At 45.9% G+C, this 22,829-nt stretch overlaps 1 protein-coding gene across 4 annotated transcripts in view; it reads left to right on the top strand.

Moving 5' to 3' along the window:
* Positions 1–22,829, top strand: part of LOC121854053 (AF4/FMR2 family member 4-like) — a 147,330-nt gene that overhangs the window by 3,647 nt on the left and 120,854 nt on the right. For all 4 annotated transcript variants that reach the window (XM_042348446.1, XM_042348439.1, XM_042348443.1 and 1 more), the window contains exon 2: positions 6,401–6,909. In XM_042348446.1, coding sequence (XP_042204380.1) covers positions 6,863–6,909 — 47 coding nt within the window. In that variant the 5' untranslated portion in view covers positions 6,401–6,862. The remainder of the gene's footprint in view (positions 1–6,400; positions 6,910–22,829) is intronic.

Raw genomic sequence — 22,829 nt, 5'->3', positions numbered from 1 at the left:
GGTATATCTAGTCAGAGAGAGAGAGAGAGAGTTGTATTTGTGTAATTGTGGTAGCCTATGAATTGTGGTCTCTCTCTCTCGCTCTCTCTCTTCCTCCATAAACGACGCAGAATATCTCTCTCTCTCTCTCTCTCCCCATAAACGACGCAGAAGACTGAAAAACACTACAGTTTTCTCAAAGGGGACGGTCGTGCGCGGTAAGTGGGTGGAGGAAGGGTAGCCGGGTGGGGGAGGTGAGAGAGGGGGGTGTAATGTGATATGGACAGGGGGGACATGCCTCGGCGATTTACGATAGTATACTGTACTACACCCTACTGTACACTACTACACCCTACTGTACTCTACTACACCCTACTGTACTACATCCTACTGTACTGTGCTACACCCTACTGTACTGTGCTACACCTTACTGTACTGTACTACACCCTAATGTACTGTACGACACCTCACTGTACTCTACTACACCCTACTGTACTGTACTACTCCCTACTGTACTACACCCTAATGTACTACACCCTAATGTACTGTACTACACCCTAATGTACTGTACTACACCCTACTGTACACTACTACACCCTACTGTACTATACGGTGTTTAGAAACTTCCCCTCATGATCCGTGATGTACCGGTACGTGGATCTTCCTCAACGGACCGCAATGTACTTAGATATGTACTTAGAATTTCTCGGACGGACAGAAAGTACCACCTTCAAGGAAGTTTTGTAAACACTGCTTTTGTCCTGCCTGGGTATTGGGCAGTGTGTGTGAGGAGCAGCAAGAAGACCATAACCACACCACACCTCACCACACTTAACATAACCACACCACACTTAACATAACCACACTTATTAACCACACCACACAGGTGTATAGTGAGTGGCCCTGATGGGGTACACCTTTAAGTCACACACACACACACTCTTAATTACAGGAAAAACTATGGTTTGGGACAATGTGTTGACCTTGAGGAGGGAGGGGGTTATGTAAGGTGGGGGAGGGATGGAGGCAGTACTGTGACGGTGGAGGGAGGGAGGAGGGCAGTACAGTGCCGGTGGAGGGAGAAGGGTGTCGGAGGGAAAGTGTGGAGGGAGGAGAGCGCTGGAGGGAAGGTGGGCGGAGGGGGCGGGGAAAAGGTGGGCGGAGGGGGCGGGGAAAGGAGGGCAGTACAGTGAGGGTGGAGGGAGGGCAATTGTGACGGTGGAGGAGGATGAGGCAGTACTGTGACGGTGGAGGAGGGATGAGGGCAGTACTGTGACGGTGGAGGGAGGGATGAGGGCAGTACTGTGACGGTGGAGGGAGAAGGGGTGTCGGAGGAAAGTGTGGAGGGAGGAGAGCGCGAGGGAAGGTGGGGGAGGAGGTGGGGAAAGGAGGGCAGTACTGTGACGGTGGAGGGAGGGAGGAGGCAGGGACGGTGGGAGGGAGGGCAGCTGTGACGGTGGGGAGGGAGGGATGAGGGCTGGGAGGGAGGGATGAGGGCAGGATGGAGGGAGGGATGAGGGCAGTACTGTGACGGTGGAGGAGGGATGAGGGCAGTACTGTGACGGTGGAGGGAGGAGGAGGGCAGTACTGTGACGGTGGAGGGAGGGAGGAGGGCAGTACTGTGACGGGGAGGGAGGTTGGAGGGCAGTACAGTGACGGTGGAGGGAGGGAGGAGGGCAGTACTGTGACGGTGGAGGGAGGAGGGCAGTACAGTGACGGTGGAGGGAGGGAGGAGGGCAGTACTGTGCCGGTGGAGGGAGGGAGGAGGGCAGTACTGTGCCGGTGGAGGGAGGGAGGAGGGCAGTACTGTGCCGGTGGAGGGAGGGAGGAGGGCAGTACCGTGCCGGTGGAGGGAGAAGGGTGTCGGAGGGAAAGTGTGGAGGGAGGAGAGCGCTGGAGGGAAGGTGGGCGGAGGGGGCGGGGAAAGGAGGGCAGTACAGTGAGGGTGGAGGGAAGGATGAGGGCCGTGGAGGGAGGGAAGTGGGCAGTGTTGTTAACATGTGCTGGAGTAAGTGGTTCCTCTCTCTTGTGTTTTAGACCCCTGGCAGGGAAGGCAACCATTGTTAGCCTTATGTTAAGTCACGACCCATGCCCCCCCATGGTGTGATGTTACCTGTGTGTGTTATGGTGCCAGGGTGTGTGGTGCCAGAGTGTATGGTGCAGATAGTGGTGGTGTGAGGTAGATGGTGGTGATGGTGTGGGTAGTGGTGGTGATGGTGTGATGTAGTGGTGATGATGCTCTGAGGTAGATGGTGGTGATGGTGTGAGGTAGATGGTGATGGTGTGAGGTAGTGGTGATGATGCTCTGAGGTAGATGGTGGTGATGGTGTGAGGTAGATGGTGGTGATGGTGGCGGTCATATTAAGAGGCGTGGTAGATGGTGTAGTGGTGGTAGTGGTTGTTATGTGGGTACAGATTGTGTGGTATGTGGGTATGGGGGTGCAGGTGTCTTGGTGGGGGTAGTGGTGGCTGTGTGTGTGTGTGTGTATGTATGTCTGTCTGTCTGTGGGAGAGAGAGAGAGAGGATGTAGACCAGGTAAATAGGACACGGTTACCTGGACGTCACACAGCCACCAGCTCTGACGTAACACTCGCCTCTGGTGGTGTGGGCTGACGACCCCAGCCCTGTGTGTGTGTGTGTGTGTGTGTGTGTGTGTGTGTGTGTGTGTGTGTGGAGAGAGAGAGAGCTTTACCGGCATCTTCCTCTTTTACTTATTATGTGTGTAGAGAGAGAGAGAGAGAGAGAGAGAGTTGCGACATCATATTGGTCGCTCATCCTTTTGTTTACTGTGTGTGAGAATCCTTTAGGTCTCTTGAGTGTGGAGGAGGAGAGGCACGAGGAAGCGGCTGGCAGAGGAAGAGAGACGGATGTATGTGGAGGAGGAAGAGGCAGGTGGAGAAGGAATAGGAAGAGAGGCAGGTGGAGGAGGAGAGGCGGGTGGAAGAGGAAGAGGCAGGCGGAGGAGAAGAAAGAGGAGGAAGACAGGCAGGTTGAGGAGGTGGAGGCAGGTAACGGAGACACGTAGCTTGTTGGTGGCCTTGTGGACGAACCCGCCCGCCTGTCAACCCTCCTGTTCCTTCCAGCAGTGGGTGGTGGTTGGGAAGTTGGTGGTGGTGGCGGCAGGGAAGTAGAGGGTGGTGGTGGGTGGTGGCAGGGGCTGCAGGGAAGTACCACCATCCACCACCGCTACCACCACACATGATTCAGTGCATCACAGGACCACACCGGTAGATGGTGGTGGTGGTAGAGTACAGTACAGTACTGGTACACGGGGTGACGGGTTATCATCTTACGCCGCCGTGAGAGTGCGCCAGTGCGGGCGAGCATCCGTCTGACGTAATTTCCAGGAAGGTGTCATTACGAGTTAAAGTTGAACGCCAGGCGGTGGTGATGGCTCGTGTTGACGCAGTGGTTTTGTAGAGTGTTGAGCTGAAGGTTACAAGAGAGGCGAAGAGCGTGTCATTATGGAGTGCAGAGTTACGCCTGGCGCTGATGATCGCTGGTGGTGGCGTTGGTTTTTATGGTAGGGTGAGCGTTGGTGTGGCGTCTCGTCGCCTGTATGTTGCAAGGGGTAGGGGGGGGGGTGTTAGTGGTTACCGTGAAAGAGAGAGAGAGTTATATTCCTCTCTCTCTCCCTCCCTCCCTCCCTCATTAGCAACACTGATAGAGCACCTCACTGGGGAAGAACTTACTACTGGTGAGTCCCTTAGTGTTGAGTGCCTCCTCTTACCACTTACTCTTACCTCCTTATATATATATCACCCCTGATACCCCTTATCTTTTTATCTCGCCCACCTCTTCCTTTATACCCCTTATCCTTAAACCTCGCCCCGTATACTTCTCCCCTTACCCCCTATACATCGCCCCTTATACCCCTTATCCTTTATACCTCGCCACTTATCCTTTAAATTATCCTTTAAACCTCGCCCTTATACCCCTTATCCTTTAAACCTCGCCCTTATACCCTTATCCTTTAAACCTCGCCCCTTATACCCTTATCCTTTATACCTCGCCCTTATCCTTTAAATCTCGCCCTTATACCCTTATCCTTTAAACCTTGCCCTTATCCTTTAAACCTCGCCCTTATACCCTTATCCTTTAAACCTCGTCCCTTATACCCCTTATCCTTTATACCTCGCCCCTTATCCTTTAAACCTTGCCCCTTATCCTTTAAACCTCGCCCCTTATACCCCCTTATCCTTTAAACCTCGCCCCTTATACCCCTTGTCCTTTAAACCTCGCTCACCTCTTTCTCGAATAGCAACAGTGTTAGAGAGAGAGAGAGAGAGAGAGAGTCGTGTCTTCTCTCTCAGCCAACTCACACACCAGTACTCCTACTCTCCTCCCGCCCTCTCTGACACCCACTTTACATGGTCTCTCTCTCTCTCTCTCTCTCTCTCTCTCTCTCTCTCTCTCTCTCTCACACACAATAATAATAACGTTTGAGGAAAAAATGAACCTTGTCGGGTAGTGGTGACGTCATCATGTAAACACTCGCTCGTGGTTTACCTTTTTTGCTTTAACTCAATTTTTATGTATTTGATGTTTACGTAGACTCCCACTTCCTTAAGAGGACTGTACAGTACACCAGAGTTCCGCAAGTTTTATTGACTGCGTAAAAATTCTATACAAATAAGTACTTATAGTTTGTTTCTACTCAAATTCGATAATTTTGTTTATGTACTCAGAAATGCATATACTGTAGAATTCTTCTACATAATCCCACCAGTTAGTCTTTCTACGCGGTGTCCAGATGTTTTATACGCAATCGTCTCTGAATAAACGCATTTCTGACAAAAGAGAATTTAGCTATTTATTGATATTATTTTTGATCAGTCATATATATATATATATATATATATATATATATATATATATATATATATATATATATATATATATATATATATATATATATATATATATATATATTAATTACAGAATTCAGAATTTTTCATACGCGAGGTTTCTGATACGCATTTATCCTAGTATTGACGCATTCCCTTACTGAATCTGTTACACCCCTCCCTTACATCTGCAACTCTCCCTTACACCTACACCCTCCCTTATACTTACACCCGCTTTACACCTACACCCTCCCTTACACCCCCATGCTATTGTCCCCGGGCAATAGCGTGTGTGTGTGTGTGTGTGTGTGTGTGTGTGTGTGTGTGTGTGTGTGTTATCACCTTGTCGCACCTGTGTGGACACCAGCACCAAACTCTCTGATAATTACCGGTCATTATCTTTCCTGTGTATCCTCCCTGTCTCCTGTGGGTTAAATCTCCTCTCTTTACTGGAGAGAGAGAGAGAGAGAGAGAGTATATATAAATATCTACTTAAGCACAAATATCTACTTAAACACCAGTAGAAATTATGTACATCGTTATAAATTACTTAAATGTAGCTTAATTGCAATCTTAATTATATACGTAAGGTAATTATATAGGGACCTTTATATACCTGAAGTTAACTATACCGTATATAGGCAAGTACAGGAATAACTAGGTACTTATATGCGGTATACCTGGGTATAAGCAACGTATTGTACACGTATATATAAAAAAACTAATCTTCATAATCTATCCACGTTGCTTGTAAATAAACACACACACGTACAGTACGTCACCTGCCTGAAGATAATTACAGGTGTGTACACAACAGTCATATCAGCAGGGTTGTAATCGTCTATACCTGAAACAATTATTACACAACTCTCATCAGGTTTGGGTTGAGTCGCAGGGTTGTAGTGTTAAGACTTAGTCGAGGTTGTGTTGTGTGTGTTTGTAATGTTGTGGGTTTGGTTGTGGGGTTATTGCGTAGATTAGGTTAGGTGAGCGTTAGGTTAGGTTGGTGTTGGATTAGTGTTAGGTGATGTGTTGTGATAGGTTAGGTTAGGTTATAAGCTGGTGGTGGTTGTGAAGGCGAGTCATGTACTTAAACTCGTTGTTGTATTGATGTTTCTGGATACCATTACTTGTGATATACATAATGGAAATGTATACCGATGCATACATAAGTAGACTTGGCCCAGTGAAGGTGTATATCGTGTATAAGAACTATAAAGTATAAATCGAACTAGTATTACAAGATGGAAATATATGAATGTGTTTAATATAACGTTATAGTGTATGAGGATATAACGGTTAATTATAATGACATATGTACAACAATGATGAATATAACGTATTAATATAGCGTGATATAGCGAACAAGTATAAGGAAATATATCGAAGAAATATAAGGAAATGAAAACAAAAATATTGGAAAAACGAAAACAAAATGAACGAAAAGAAGAAATAATATAACCGTTATATAATTGAGATCTATATACGGTTGACTATATCATGTAATATAGATAGACGGGGGTGAGAATATAACAGAGCTCAGGTGTGTGAATTAATTATCTGTTTCTCCAAGGTGTTACGGGACAGGTGACACTACACATATATTTCTATCCTAAAGTGCTCAAAAGTGCAGTAAGTGTATGTATGTGTAATCCAGTGGTCACAACAACAACTACCACCACTATTTAAAGAGATAAGTAGTGGGTAAGTGAATATTTTGAAAAGTACAAGTGTGTTAACAAATCAAGTGTCTCAAGTGAAGCTGTTGATGTGAAGTGCGTCACTCGTGTCTCATTATCGGGGTGAAGTGTGTGTGAAGTGTTCCTTATAAAGTGTTGGGGGGCCACTTATAAAGCCTCTTAAGTGATGATTGAAGTGTTGAGGCACTTATACTGCCTCTTAAGTGATGATTTAAGTGTTAAGGCCACTTATAAAGCCTCTTAAGTGATGATTAAAGTGTCGGGTGCAGTGTTGTGTAGTGGTGATGTAGGCAGGGTGTGGCTGCAGTGTGTGGTGGGTGGATGTGGCCTCAGGTATGGTCAACAGACCTGATCACATTAGCTGGATCAACAGCTACCAGAGGTGAGTACACGATCTACCTCTGCCTCTCTACCTCTATCTCCTTACCTATACCTCTACCTCTCTATTGTACCTCCCCCTCTACATCTACTTCTATCTACATCTACCTACAGTATACCTCTACATCTACCTCTATACCTATGCCTCTACCTTTATATACCTATACCTCCTCTACCTCTACCTTTATATACCTCTACCTCTCTCTTTCCCTTAGCTACTAAGTACAGGGAAGTTATGGTCTCATTTAATTAAGATATTGGTAAGTTGGTGTTTGTACGTTAATCGTGTGTATGTACTGTACAGTCAACCAAAGATGCACCGACCCCACCCTGGGTCTCGTGCTCGCAATTTTACCTGGCAATATTTGGTAAAATAAGGCTGTATCACTGTTAGGATAAATATTAAACAAACCAAAGGTAACATTTTATAATAATAAACTATTCATTGTTATTTAACGTCGTGAGAAGTTTCCAAATGTTCGTATATTTGCTTAAACATTGAAGAAAATTATATTAATGAATCGGCAACTAAAAAACCCACAGCTGCCACAAGATTCTCACATCAAATTTTCTTCAATAGGGTACAGGTACCTATGGGGGTACATTGCCGCACTGTTTGTAAACTTTGTGGTCAACCCGACTCTCACCCCCTCTTTCACTACATCCTCACTTGCCCTATGACCTCCTCCCTGACCAGATATCCCTCCTCCAAGTGACAGGCCTGGCACTTGACATTATTAGGGACCTGTCACACTTTGCCATAAACAGATAAATTGTACCGGGAATTATCCCCCCACACACTCATCATTCTGTCACTTTATGTAACTTGCTGACAAAACCCATGACACGTCAGGCTCTTACGCCCTTAATGCATGAGTCATAAAGGCAAGCATGAACTTAGCATGCTTCTCAGATGGGCGCTGTAAACGCTTCTGCGCTTCACCTTGCACAGGATGTAAGGGGGTGCCCAATAAACTAGCCCCCTCGGGGGGCAAGCTAATCTATAGAGAGGGAACACGGACAGACGTTACCTGGCGGGTTGAGGTGACCAGCAGTAGTATACCGTAATTAGCACGACACACCTGGCCGACCCACCCCACACACTGCTCAAGGCGAACCCCAGCAATACCTTTCTTTCTTTCTCTTTCTTTTTCCACAACACAAGCTCGACGGCGCAGCAGGGGAAGGGAAAATGAGAGAGAGAGAGAGATGGCAGACGTCCAATATATTCTTGAACACTTGTGGTCAGCCAGCCAGCATGAGGAGTAAACACGTACAGGTGAATGTTGCTTCCCTCACTTCTCTACCTGTGTATCCTCCCTCCCTCCTCTGTTCTCTACCTTTATATCTCCTTCCTTCCTCTCCTCCGTTACCCCCTTCCTTCCGTCCCTTTTTCTCTCCCCCCTTACCTTTCTCCCTCCTTCCCAACATACAGTGCCGGGGGTGTACTGTTGTAATGGTGGTGATAGTGGCGATGGTGTAGTGATGATAGTAGTGGTGGTGATAGTAGTGGTGGTGATAGTAATGGTAGTGATAGTGGCGGTGGTGATAATGGTAGTGGTGGTGGTGATAGTAGTGGTGGTGATGACAGGTATTGGTGACCACTTAGCGAGCCGTAAGCCAGGTGTGAATTATGACCACCTTACGCCATTGATCGTGAATGACTCTGTAATGGAGGTGATTGGTCACTTGTGGCACAGGAGAGAGAGAGAGAGAGGACTTTCAGGATTATAAGTTTTACATTGCGTGTACGGTATTGTATCCGTGTGTGTGGGGGGGGGGGTACATCATCAGCTCTCTTACCACTGACATCCTCCCCTCCCTCCCCCAGGTACCGTTACACCTAGGTGAGTAAGGCCGGCAGCAGCTCCACCACAGCACCTTACACACGATCCCTCAGCCTAATTACTTAAACATATACACCTGTCCTACTTGTGCTTGTTGTCTAGTGTGAGCTGTTGTGACGTTTACCGGATGACCTAATCTAACCCTTTCTGCGTAAGTTAACCTAATATAGCTTAACCTGACGATATTGCTGAACATATAACCTAACCAGTCTCTCTCTCTCTCTCTCTCTCTCTCTCTCTCGACGAGCCGTGAAGGCTGTCGTGGTTGTGACTCATCAGATGGGTGTTAATGTTGTCCAGGTAATCCGTCCGTCCCCTTACTTGTATAGTGTTAATGACTCTCCCCCTCCCCTCCACCCCCCTTCACCCGTTCCCTCCCCCTGCACCGGTCGCCATCACCCGTACAGTTACAGTTCTAATACAGGTACAGTAAACTAAAGGTACAGTCTCGTTCAAGATTCTTTGAACACTGCTGGAGACAGCTGGCAACTCAATGGCCGTTTGTTGACTATAGTACGTAGTAAAAAAATTTAATAAATGTAAAAGTGATCGGTGATTGGTTACTTAGTTCCCCATAACTTAATTTAATGGTTGGGCTTTGTTGTTTCGTATTATATTATACTACATACTATAGTAAACAAACGGCCTTGAGTTGCCAGCTGTCTCCAGCAGTGTCGCGAAGAATCTTGAACGACTGTACATACATACATACATACATAATTACCTGGTCGTTTCATTCCTTTGTTTACTTTTTTGTCTCCTCGGTGACCCTGACCAGCCTGGAGCAGAATCTGGGTCACGTGTCAGTTATGTTCACCTTCAGGGACCACTGTGTCCTGTGTCTCTTACCTCCCTTGGTGCTTACTGTATGTTTCACTGTCATGTATCTGAGTTGTATACTGTATGTGTCACTGTAATTACGTAAACTTAACTTTTTTTGTGTTTATAAACTTATTAATCTACGTTAGGTTAGGTTAAGTTAAGGTGGTTAGGTTGGGTTGGGTTAGGTTATGTTAGGTTGGGTTAAGGTAGTTTGGTTAGGTTATGTTGGGTTAGGTTATGTTAGGTTGGGTTAAGGTAGTTAGGTTAGGTTATGTTGGGTTAGGTTATGTTAGGTTGGGTTAAGGTAGTTAGGTTAGGTTGGGTTAAGGTAGTTAGGTTAGGTTGGGTTAAGGTAGTTAGGTTAGGTTATGTTGGGTTAGGTTATGTTAGGTTGGGTTAAGGTAGTTAGGTTAGGTTGGGTTAAGGTAGTTAGGTTAGGTTGGGTTATGTTAGGTTCAGTTCAGTTCGGTTGGGTTAGGTTCAGTTCGGTTAGGCTGATTTAGGTTAGGCTCGCATAGGTTAGGTTAATTTAGGTTCGGTTAAGTTACGTTAGTGTCAGGAAGGTTAATCTTAAGGTTAGGTTAGGTTAGTGTCAGGAAGGTTAATCATAAGGTTAGGTTAGGTTAGGTTAGTGTCGGGAAGGTTAATCATAATGTTAGGTTAGGTTAGTGTCGGGAAGGTTAATCATAATGTTAGGTTAGTGTCGGGAAGGTTAATCATAAGTTAGGTCGGGAAGGTTAACTCTATAATGTTAGGTTAGGTTAGTACACATGAAGGTTAATCATAATGTTAGGGGTTAGGTTAGTGTCAGGAAGGTTAATCATAATGTTAGGTTAGTGTCGGAAGGTTAATCATAATGTTAGGTTAGGTTAGTGTCGGGAAGGTTAATCATAATGTTAGGTTAGGTTAGTGTCGGGAAGGTTAATCATAATGTTAGGTTAGGTTAGTGTCGGGAAGGTTAATCATAATGTTAGGTTAGTTTAGTGTCAGGAAGGTTAATCATAATGTTAGGTTAGGTTAGTGTCAGGAAGGTTAATCATAATGTTAGGTTAGGTTAGTGTCGGGAAGGTTAATCATAATGTTAGGTTAGGTTAGTGTCGGGAAGGTTAATCATAATGTTAGGTTAGGTTAGTGTCGGGAAGGTTAATCATAATGTTAGGTTAGGTTAGTGTCGGGAAGGTTAATCATAATGTTAGGTTAGGTTAGTGTCGGGAAGGTTAATTATAATGTTAGGTTAGGTTAGGTGTCGGGAAGGTTAATCATAATGTTAGGTTATTAGGTTAGTACGGGGAAGTTAATCATAATGTTAGGTTATTAGGTTAGTGTCGTAAAGGTTAATCATAATGTTAGTTAGTTTAGTGTCAGTATGTTAATCATAATGTTAGGTTAGGTTAGGTGTCAGAAGGTTAATCATAAGGTTAGGTTAGGTTAGTGTCGGGAAGGTTAATCATAATGTTAGGTTAGGTTAGTGTCGGGAAGGTTAATCATACGTTAGGTTAGGGTTAGTGTCAGGAAGGTTAATCATAATTAGGTTAGGTTAGTGTCGGAAGGTTAATCTTCATAATGTGTTAGGTTAGTGTCAGGAAGGTTAATCATAATGTTAGGTTAGGTTAGTGTCGGGAAGGTTAATCATAATGTTAGGTTAGGTTAGTGTCGGGAAGGTTAATCATAATGTTAGGTTAGGTTAGTGTTGGGAAGGTTAATCATAATGTTAGGTTAGTGTCGGGAAGGTTAATCATAATGTTAGGTTAGGTTAGTGTCGGGAAGGTTAATCATAATGTTAGGTTAGGTTAGTGTCAGGAAGGTTAATCATAATGTTAGGTTAGGTTAGTGTCGGGAAGGTTAATCATAATGTTAGGTTAGGTTAGTGTCAGGAAGGTTAATCATAATGTTAGGTTAGGTTAGTGTCAGGAAGGTTAATCATAATGTTAGGTTAGGTTAGTGTCGGGAAGGTTAATCATAAGGTTAGGTTAGGTTAGTGTCGGAAGGTTAATCATAATGTTAGGTTAGGTTAGTGTCGGGAAGGTTAATCATAATGTTAGGTTAGGTTAGTGTCAGGAAGGTTAATCATAATGTTAGGTTAGGTTAGTGTCGGGAAGGTTAATCATAATGTTAGGTTAGGTTAGTGTCGGGATGGTTAATCATAATGTTAGGTTAGGTTAGTGTCGGGAAGGTTAATCATAATGTTAGGTTAGTATCAGGAAGGTTAATCATAATGTTAGGTTAGGTTAGTGTCGGGAAGGTTAATCATAATGTTAGGTTAGGTTAGTGTCAGGAAGGTTAATCATAATGTTAGGTTAGGTTAGTGTCAGGAAGGTTAATCATAATGTTAGGTTAGGTTAGTGTCAGGAAGGTTAATCATAATGTTAGGTTAGGTTAGTGTCAGGAAGGTTAATCATAATGTTAGGTTAGGTTAGTGTCGGGAAGGTTAATCTTAAGGTTAGGTTAGGTTAGTGTCGGGAAGGTTAATCTTAAGGTTAGATCAGCCTCGTCATTGTTGTATATAAACGGAGTGTCAGCACCTAACCACCACTGTTTATAACAATTGTTCATACGTCAGCAATGCGCGCGTGCGCGCTCGCGTGTGTGTGTGTGTGTGTGTGTGTGTGTCAGCGTCAGCGTATGTGGCGTGACTCATTAGCTGTGTCCCTTCTTCCTGAGCCACCCCCCCCTCCACACAGACACTGTATTGGTGGAGTGATTTCCTTCTATCACTTCCTCTGTATCACCTCCTGTGTACCTATGTCTATCCACACCAAGACACACATCTCTGAGTCTGTTTATATGTCCTTGTTTGTGTGTTGGCTGTAGTCGTCTGTGTGTAGCCTGTTGTTGTTGGTTGAGGAACGCAAGACCACAGCAGGAAGTGGAGGGAGAGGAGGATGTGTTTGAGGGAGTCACTGGTGAAGAAGAGGGAGGAGGTGGAATAGAAGAACACGAATTAGTAGGAAAAGGAGTGTAGTGGAGGGAGGGATGGGTGTAGGGGGAGGGAGTGTAGTGGAGGGAGGGATGGGTGTAGGGGGAGGGAGTGTAGTGTGTGTGTGTGTGTGTGTGTGTTGACCTACATTCTCGGAGGGTAACTCATGGTCAAATCTCATTGAATAGGTAACTTGCTGATTCGTCACACTACTGTTATTAGCTACTGCTTTTGGAACTGTCGCTGATGTACAGTAGTCATTACCGTTGGTCCTGTTGTTGACTACTGTTGGTTATGTCGCGCCAAGGGCTTACTCTTAACTGCAACCTGTTAATCGACACATGATATATTCTCTCCCACCCCCTCACCCCCTCCTCTCTCATCCTCTCTCTCATCTTACTCTTAACTCCCCTCTCTCTCATCATCCCTCTCTCACCCTCTTATTCCCCCACCTCCCTCCTCTCTCCCTCTCACCCCCCTCCCCCCTCACCCCCCCCCCCTCTCACCGCCCTCTCACTCCCTCCCCCCACCCTCCCTCTCACCCCCTCCCCCCACCCTCCCTCTCACCCCTTCCCTCTCTCCTCTCACCCTTTCTCTCTCTCACCCCTCCCTCTCACCCTCCCTCTCACCTCTCACCTTCCCTGCGCCCCCCTCTCACCCCCTCCCTCCCTCCTCCTCCTCTCCCTCTCACCCCTTCCCTCTCACCCTCTCCCCCTCTCACCCCCCCCTCTCACCCCCTCCCCTCACCCCCCCCATCACCCCCTCCTCTATCACCCCTCCCCATCACCCCTCCCTCCCCATCAACCCCTCCCCATCACCCCCTCCCCTCATCCCCCTCCTCACCCCTCTCACCCTCTCCTCTCACCCCTTCCCTCCCTCACCCCTCCTCTCACCCCCTCCCACTCCCCTTCCCTCTCACCCCTCCCCCCTTCCTCTCACCCTCCCACCCCCTTCCCTCTCACTCTCCCCTCCACTCTCACCCCCTCTCCCCTCCACTCTCACCTCTCCTGGGAACACGATACAGCCCGACTTTAATTACTACTACTACTGCAATAGACAACAACAATAATAGTAACAATAGTGTCTTGTACTATAGCTGCTGAAATACTTTTATGTACAGTCAACAACAAAATTTTCTGCACCTTTGTGTTGTTATACAATATGACACACCGGACCAAGAACTCTGAACAACACTTATTGACGTGGGTGATGCATGTTTATTTTCTCTATTAACCATAAGTGATATAAAAAAATCAACATACTGGTTATACAATACATCACACAACCAGAAATACCACCTTACCAAATGAACACGGCCTCCGTAAGTGAACGTTGCAGAGGCCATTAGACCTACGGTTGCAGAACTTTTTTTTTTTTGCTGACTGTACCTATGTCAAGACGTATGTTGTTCACTTAGACTTTCTTTCTTTCTTTGTGTTAAGTGGCGTTGCTTTGTGGTGGTGAGTGTGGTGGCGCCTTCTTAATAATGTAAGCAAGTATTGACTCTCTCTCGTGAATTAATCAATCATGACCCGTATGCTATTGTGTGTGTGTGTGTGTGTGTGTGTGTGTGTGTGTGTGTGTGTGTGAGAACCCAAGATACACCAGTCTACTTAAATTGTGTTTATCGCTGAGTCAGTTATTGTGCTCTTGCTTAACTACCCTCCCCCTCTCCCTTTTTGTTCCTCTCCCTCCCTCCCTCCCTCCCTTTCTCTTCCTCTTTCCTCTCTCTAACTTTCTCAATTTTCTATGCTCCCTCTTTCCCATTCCGACTTCCTTCCCTCACTCCCAACTTCTTTCCTTTTCTCTCTCCTTTTCTCGTCCTCCCTCCCTTTCCCTTCCTCCTCATTTCCTCCATATCTCTCTCTCTCTCGGATTGACTGAGTGAGTAAGGGAGGGGAAGGAGGGAGAGAGGTGAGGGAGGAAGGGGTGAAGGAGTAAGGCAGTGTGTCGGGAGGGAGGGAGAGGGAGGGATGGCGGTGGTGGGTCAGGGCCAACTGGTAGAACTGCTCCTCCTCCCCTCGCTTCACCCCCTCCCCTCATCCCCCCTTCCCCCTTATTTTTTTACTGAGTGATCTTTACACCACTCTGCCCCAAAGTATGTTTTTTGCTGCCCTGTGTGTGTGTGTGTGTGTGTGTGTGTGTGTGTGTGTGTGTGTGTGTGTGTGTGTGTGTGTGTGTGTGAACTCACTCAGGAGTATGCTGAGATATACTTTGATATACCCAGATCTCTCTCTCTCACTCTCTCACTCTCTCACACAGGGACAGGTATTCTCTCTCACCTTCACCTATAAGTAATAACTGTTCACTAAAGGTTATTTATAAATTCTCTCATCTACTTATACTTAGTGAGTTGACTTAGCGGTAACTTATAGACAGAAATGTAACTACTTACCTATTGAACTTTTTTATTTTGTAAGGTGTGTGTGTGTGTGTTTGTGTGTGTGTGTGTGTGTGTGTGTGTGAGTGTGTGTGTGTGTGTGTGTGTGTTTGTGGTCGTCGTCTAGATATACATGGATCGACAACACCTTATGTCCACACCTGGTCTAAACACACCTGGGCTACACACCTGGAATACAACTGGTCTAAACACACCTGATCTAAACACACCTGGTCTACACACATCTGGTCTACACACACCTGGTCTACACACACCTGGTCTACATACACCTGGTCTACACACACACACACCTGGTCTACACACACACACACACCCCACACACCTTCACACACACACACACACACATCTGGTATACACACACACACACACCTCGTCTACACACACCCGGTCAAAACACCTTCACACACACCTGGTCCACACACACCTGGTCCACACACACCTGGTCTACATACACACCCTAGTCTACACACACACACCTGGTATACACACACACACACCTGGTATACACACACACACACACATCTAGTCTACACACACCTGGTCAAAATACACCTGGTCTACACACACCTGGTCTAAATACACCTGGTCTGGACAGAGGTGGAGAAATCCCAACCTTCTCTCCACAACACATCCGCCGCCACCACTATTAATACACACACACACACCTCACCTTCCCTCACCTCATCTCTCCTCAATTTCCATCACCTTTCTACTCACTTTACCTCACTTCACCTCACATCAACACTGCCAGATGCAACAATTATATAATCTTCCTACATTGTCACTTAACCTAACCCAACCTAACTTAACTCATTTTAATATAACATAACTCTTATCACACACACACACACACACATATATGTCTTCTACAGTATATAACAATTATTTGGGTCGACTCTTGGGAGATAATAACAACATTAATAACAACAACAATAACAACAACAGTTTGGTACTGAATAGCACTAACTGTCACGTACGTGCGTGCTTCAGTCAGTAGGAGCGTCGTGTGTGTGTGTGTGTGTGTGTGTGTGTGTGTGTGTGTGTGTGTGTGTGTGTGTGTGTGTGTGTGTGTGTGTGTGTGTGTGTGTGTGTGTGTGTGTGTGTGTGTGTGTGTGTGTGTGTGTGTGAGCCGCGTCATGGTGAGTACTTATTGTATTGTATTTATTTATTTTTTTATATAATTTTTTTTAGAGAAAGGAGGGGTGGGGGAAGGAAGTTATAGTTCGGAAATTGAATAAATTTAGGAGGTGGTAAGAGAGGGCGGGCTGACCGTCTAGCTAAGCTAATAGTGTGTTAGGGTTGTGTCATGGGTTAGTTATTGTCTGTCGGTACAGGCACTAGACATCCTACCCTATCCCATATGGGTGTTTTTGGGCCTTATTTCATATTCCGCCGACCCTACTGGCGGATGCCAGTAGGGTCGGCGGTTGTTGTCGTTATCTGGTGGGAGTCTTTGGAGGAGTTCTTGCTCTGATCGTTCTATCTTTTGCCAGAACTCTGCTGAACAGGGTGTGCAGCTGCTGGTTGATGGGTTTTATTTTCAGGTTGGATAGGGGATGGGTAAGTGGGGAGATGGGTGGGTGGGGAGATGGATGGTTGGGGAGATGGATGGTTGGGGTGATGTGTGGGTGGGGAGATGTGTGGGTGGGGAGATGGGTGGATGGGGAGATTGGTGGATGGGGAGATGGTAGGGTGGGGAGATGGGTGGATGGGGTGATGGGTGGGTAGAGATATAGGTATATTACACACCTACACTATGCCTACACCCTAAAGAGCCTCTACACCTCGGTCTTTCATCCTCACTACACCCACTACTCTGCTTCAGTTACTTAATGCACAAAGGCAGCATACTATACAAAAAACTCAGATCAGACAACAATGACCCTAAATGGATAAATAATTATTTAAAGAACATCATTGGCCAAAGGAAGGCTATAGGTAGAAGGATAAATCGTGGCGAAATTTACCTCCATGATTATTATAAGGTATTGGCGAGTAGGGTTAAAACCGAGATAAGGAAAGCCAAGAGGAATAATGAGGTAAGGATAGCAAGGGAGGCAAAGACAAACCCCAAAGGATTCTACCAAATGTATCAAACTAAAACACGAGAAAAGATTGGACCAATACGGTCAGATACCGGCGAGCTCACTGATAACGATGGAGAAATGAGCAATAACTTGAATAAATATTTTTCAACAGTTTTCACCACCGAAAATTTAAACATGGTACCCGAGGCACCGACTCTATTCAGAGATAGTGAAGAAAACAAATTAAGTGAGATAGTAGTGACTAGTAACGATGTTAGTAAGCAAATAGACAAACTAAAGCCTAATAAGTCACCTGGTCCCTATGAGATATTTGCCAGAGTATTAAAGGAATGTAAGGAGGAGCTTAGTATGCCCTTAGCAAAGTTGTTTAACATGTCCTTAAAAACAGGTGTAGTACCAGATTCCTGGAGGATAGCAAATGTAATACCGATTTTCAAGAAGGGGGATAGATCACTATCCTCTAACTACCGCCCAATCAGTCTAACATCAATAGTAGGCAATTTATGGAAGCAATCATTTCAAACTCTATTCGAAATCACCTGGAGAAGCACCAATTGATCAATGATTCCCAGCATGGCTTCACAAGCGGACGTTCATTTCTAATTAATCTATTAACATTCTTTTCATCAGTTTTCAAATCGGTGGACGAGGGGCACAATTATGATGTGGTATATCTCGACTTTAGCAAAGCCTTCGACAGAGTCCCCCACGAAAGACTGATAAGAAAGGTAGAAGCACATGGCGTCAAAGGTAATATCCTGAAATGGATTAGGGCGTGGTTACTGGACAGGAAACAGCGAGGGAGCATTAACGGCACTAAGTCCCATTGAAGCAACGTCACAAGTGGAGTTCCCCAAGGCTCAGTACTTGGACCATTATTATTTATTATATACATAAACGACATAGATATCGGCATAGACAGCAACGTAAGTAAATTTGCTGATGACACTAAAATAGGACGTGTTATTAAATCTGACGAGGACTCCGCAAAACTACAGGAAGATCTAAACAAATTTTTCGAATGGTCTGAAAATTGGCAGATGAAATTCAACGTGGACAAATGTGAAGTACTCAGTATAGGAGATGTTAACAGGGAAACCAGATACCAGATGAACAACGATGCCATAGAGAAATCCGACTGCGAGAGAGATTTAGGAGTAATGATAAGTAGGATCCTTAAGCCAAGTAAACAGTGTGTTTTTGCTCGTAACAAGGCTACTAAAGTACTTGGGTTCATACAAAGGAGTGTTAGTTACAAGACTAGCGTGGTCATCCTAAAACTGTATCTTGCGCTTGTGAGACCACACCTGGATTATGCAGTTCAGTTCTGGTCACCGTATTACAGAATGGATGTAGAATCCTTAGAAAGAATTCAGAGGAAAATGACAAGACTAATCCCGGGCATTAGGAACCTTGAGTACAGAGACAGGTTAAAGCATCTTAATTTGCACTCCCTCGAGAGACGTAGAGCGAGGGGCGACCTGATAGAGGTGTATAAGTGGAAGTCAGGGCTAAACAAAGGGACATTACAAAGGTACTCAAACTATCCAACCAGGAGCGAACTCGTAACAATGGTTTTAAATTAGACAAATTTAGATTTAGGCGTGAAATAGGTAAACACTGGTTTGGAAACAGAGTAGTGGATGAATGGAACAAGTTCCCAAATATCATCATTAACTCGAATACGCTGAATAGCTTCAAACATAGATTGGATGCTTATATGAGCAATAGGGGTTGGGTGTAAACGGGACTGCCCAGTATGGGCCAATAGGCCCGCTGCAGTTTCCTCCATTCTTATGTTCTTATGTTGTTACAAGTATACACACAGGTACATTCATACATTCATACGAGTACAGGTAATTATATAAACAAAACACAGGTAGATATACAGGTACAGATACAAGGAGAGGTGCTGGTATACATAATCTACAGGTACAGTTATTGTCTGTCGACACAGGCGCCTACTGTATGTTGGAGGTCACCCACCGCTCACTCCCTTACCCTGCCCCTGGGACAGTGTGGGGGGGGGGGTGTGAGGGGCGCTAGAAGGAATTAAGTCTTGGAATTTGCCACTTACAGCGGCTAGTTTATTGTGCACCCCACACTCAGCCTGTGAGCGGTAGCGCAAAGGGATTACAGAGTAGAGTTCACAAAGGATCAGTATAACTAAGCCCCGTGGTCAGGATATTATGACATTGAATGTTACACTGTATTTGAAATAAATTCTTTGTTTAGTTGTACAGCATACATAAAGGGTATTCACTCCCAGTAAACACTACTCCTTGCACTGTCACTATGTTGAAATGAACTGTAGTTTGAGCTTTTCCCCATCTAGTTATTATATGTCTTATTTGTGTCACTTATGTTACTTGTATATTATTTGTAATTCGTAACCCATTCCCCAAATATGTAACTGTATATTTTCAGCCTTCTGGCTGCCAAGCTCTTTCAATAAACCGTTAATTATTATTATTATTATTATTTATTATTATTCTCAACTGCGTGAGTACAGGAGTGTGAGGCATTATTTTATTTTTTTATTATTTTTTTACAGGGATCAGCGCACCCGGGCACAGGTCACTGACCCACATCGGGCCCTGGTGGGCGAAAATGTAATAATAACAATAATAATAATTGGTTCATAGTAAATACAATTTATAATAGAAAATTAATTAATAATAACACTAATAATAATAATAATAATAATAATAATAATAATAATAATAATAATAAAGAACCATAAAGAAATAAAAAAATAAAAAAAAGATCAATAGTGAGAAACGATATACAGTATGTATGTTGTGTTGTCAACATAAGAGAAACAATTGAGACCCTGCAACTGTGTGTAAATGAGGCAGAAAGTCAGCCCAGCAACCCGGGACTTGGTCCCAATTTTCGTGATGCCATATGGCAGCAGGGTCTACCATTAGACATTATGCTTCCAATATCTTCCCAGGCGGGAGTACCTACTACCTACGTCTGGCCGCACACTTTGTTATTCACATTTGCGTGAGATGTATTCAAGCACATTGTGTGTTTGGTTCTATACATGGGAACTGATACAGCTACTACGTGTAAAAAAGTGGATACAATCTTAATATATCGGCTATCTTGCCATTGGAGATAAAGTGATGTGCCATTTCTCACACAGTGTGCTTGGACCTGTCCCTAAAGGGTTCAAAGGTGGGTTGTGTCAGGGAGTGAGGGTGGGTTATGTCAGGGAATGAGGGTGGGTTATATCAGGGAGTAGGGGTGGGTTATGTGGAGGGGTGAGGGTGGGTTATGTGGAGGGGTGGGATATGTGGTGGGGGGTGAGGGTGGGCTCTGTGGAGGAGTTAGGATGGGTTGTGTCAGGGGGTGAGGTTGGGTTATGTGGAGGGGTAAAGGTGGGTTATGTCAGGGGGGGAGGGTGGGCTATATCAGAGGGTGAGGATGGGTTCTGTGGAGGAGTGAGGGCGGGTTATGTGGAAGCGTGAGGGTGGGTTGTGTCAGGGGGTGAGGGTGGGCCGACGACTTCTGGCTATCATGTCCCAGCACCCACGCGCCACGACCTGAGTCACGATACGACTTCCAGATATAGACGACCTTGGTTATCGGACAAGATATCTCCAACATGTACTTCAAGAATACTGTGATAGCTTAGTACTACGACCCCACTCCCCGTGACCCTCTTCCACCTCCCATGATCTTCTCCCACCCTCCACGACCCTTCTCCCCCCTCACCGTTTCCCCACGACCCTCTTCCACCTCCCATGATCTCCCACCCTCCACGACCCTTCTCCCACCCTCCGACCCCTCCGATCCCACGACCCTCTTCTGCCCACGACCCTCATCCACCCCACGACTCCTCTCCCACCCCCCGACTCCTCTCCCACCCCACGACTCCTCTCCCCACCCGGACCCTCACCCATCCCCTACGATCTCTCTTCCACCTGCCATGACCTTTACCATCCCTACGACCCCCCCACCCTCCATGACCCTCTTTGATCTCCCGGCCTTCCTCCCCGACCCTCACACCCTCCACGATCCTTCTCCCACCTTCCACCTTCACCCACCCACGACCCCTCACCGTTCCCCACAACCCTCTTTCACCCTCACTGACCTTCACCCCGCCCGCGACCCTCACCCATTCCCACGACCCTCTCCTACCCTTTACGACCCCCCACCCGCCCCTTGACCCCCACCCGCCCCTTGACCCCATCCACCTCCCACGACCTTCCACCCCGACCCTCACCCATCCTCACGACCCTCACACCACCCCACCCCCACGGCCTCACCCACCCCTCACCCACCCCCGGCCTTCCACCCCCAGCCTCCCACCCGCCCTCACCACCCACCCACCACGACCCTCACCCACCCACCCTCTCCACCCACCACACGACCCTCCCACCCCCACCCGGCCCTCCCACCCACACGACCCTCCCGCCCCACGACCCTCCCACCCCATGTCACCATACCCTGTCATGGCCAAGTATGGCGGATGGCGAAGGATGGGGTGACGGGGCCAAGTGAGGGGGTGACATGGCCAGATATGGGGTGACTTGGCCATACTGGAAAACCTGGACTGAGAACAGCAGTTTCTCCCACAAGTGATGGTGAATAAGATGTGCTCTCTCTCTCTCTCTCTCTCTCTCGAAATTCATCGCCCTCAAGGGATTTAAGTCATCGTCCTCAAGGGGTTAAATCGTACTTAGGGGGTTAAATCATCGTCCTTAAAGGGTTAAATCATCGTACTCAAGGGGTTCAATCATCGTCCTTAAAGGGTTAAATCATCATCCTCAAGGGGTTGTTAAATCATCGTGCTCTGGGGTTAATTCTTTGTCCTCAGGGGGTTGAATCATCATCCTCAAGGGATTAAATCATTGAATCATCGTCCTCAAGGAGTTAAATTATCGTTCTCAAGGGGTTAAATAATCGTCCTCAAGGGGTTAAAACATCGTCCCCAAAGGGTTAAATCATCGTCAAGGGGTTAAGCTAGACTGGAAGCGCCCCTGGGAATCGAACAGAAGGCTAGCACTGTACACACTCACCCACCTCACCTATAGATGCTAATGAGGTAAGGAGGTCACTTTACTGTTTTACGCCACGTTATTAAAGTGTGGATAAGATAAGGAGACTTTTTCCATTAGTTGTGTTAAGGTCGAGGTGTGTTACTTAAAGGCCGTTTAATGGTATATTTTGGCATTTATTTTAATTGTGTTCGTTGGCTATTTTGGCGCGCATTGGCTAATTTTGGCTTTCATTGACTATTTTGGTTGGTTTTGAGCGTGTTTTGGCTATTTTGGGTGGTTTTGGGCATATAGTGGCTGTTTTGGTGTTCATTAGCTTTTCGACGGTCATTTGGAATGGATTGTGTTAATTGAAGAAGATGAAGGGGATGATGGGTGGGCGGGTAGAAAAGGTGATCAAATAAATGGTCAAATGGGCGTCTCTCTTAATGGCGCCCAATTTTCAACCGCCCATTGGCAGGACGACGGTCTCTCTCACCTATTGAGCCCCAGACTGATATGTGGGTCAGGGGGGGGGCCTACTTGCGGTCAATGACTACAATATGTGGGTGTAGTGAGGGGGGGGCGGAAGGGAAGGGGGGTGGACAGGGGGTAGGTAGGTGGAGACTATAAGGAGGGTAGGTAGGTGGGTGTAGATGGAAGGAGGTGGGTGGGTGGAGACTAGAAAGAGGGAAGTGGGCGGTAATCAATAAGTACTGTATTGTATATCTTTTACACTCAATGTGAAATTAACTCTCTCTCTCTCTCTCTAGTGGTAATATAACAAGGTACAGTAAACAAACAAGATGGCGTCGATATTACCCCAAGACTCCAGCATTATCTACACTTGGGAGGAAATATTTGTTTAGTAAAAAAACAAAATATCGTATTAACTATGATT

Source organism: Homarus americanus, unplaced genomic scaffold (assembly GCF_018991925.1).
Source record: "Homarus americanus isolate GMGI-L3 unplaced genomic scaffold, GMGI_Hamer_2.0 scaffold55399, whole genome shotgun sequence".
Lineage (NCBI taxonomy): Eukaryota > Metazoa > Arthropoda > Malacostraca > Decapoda > Nephropidae > Homarus > Homarus americanus.
Note: the sequence above shows the minus strand (reverse complement) of the source record. Positions and strands in the feature narration are given on the sequence as shown.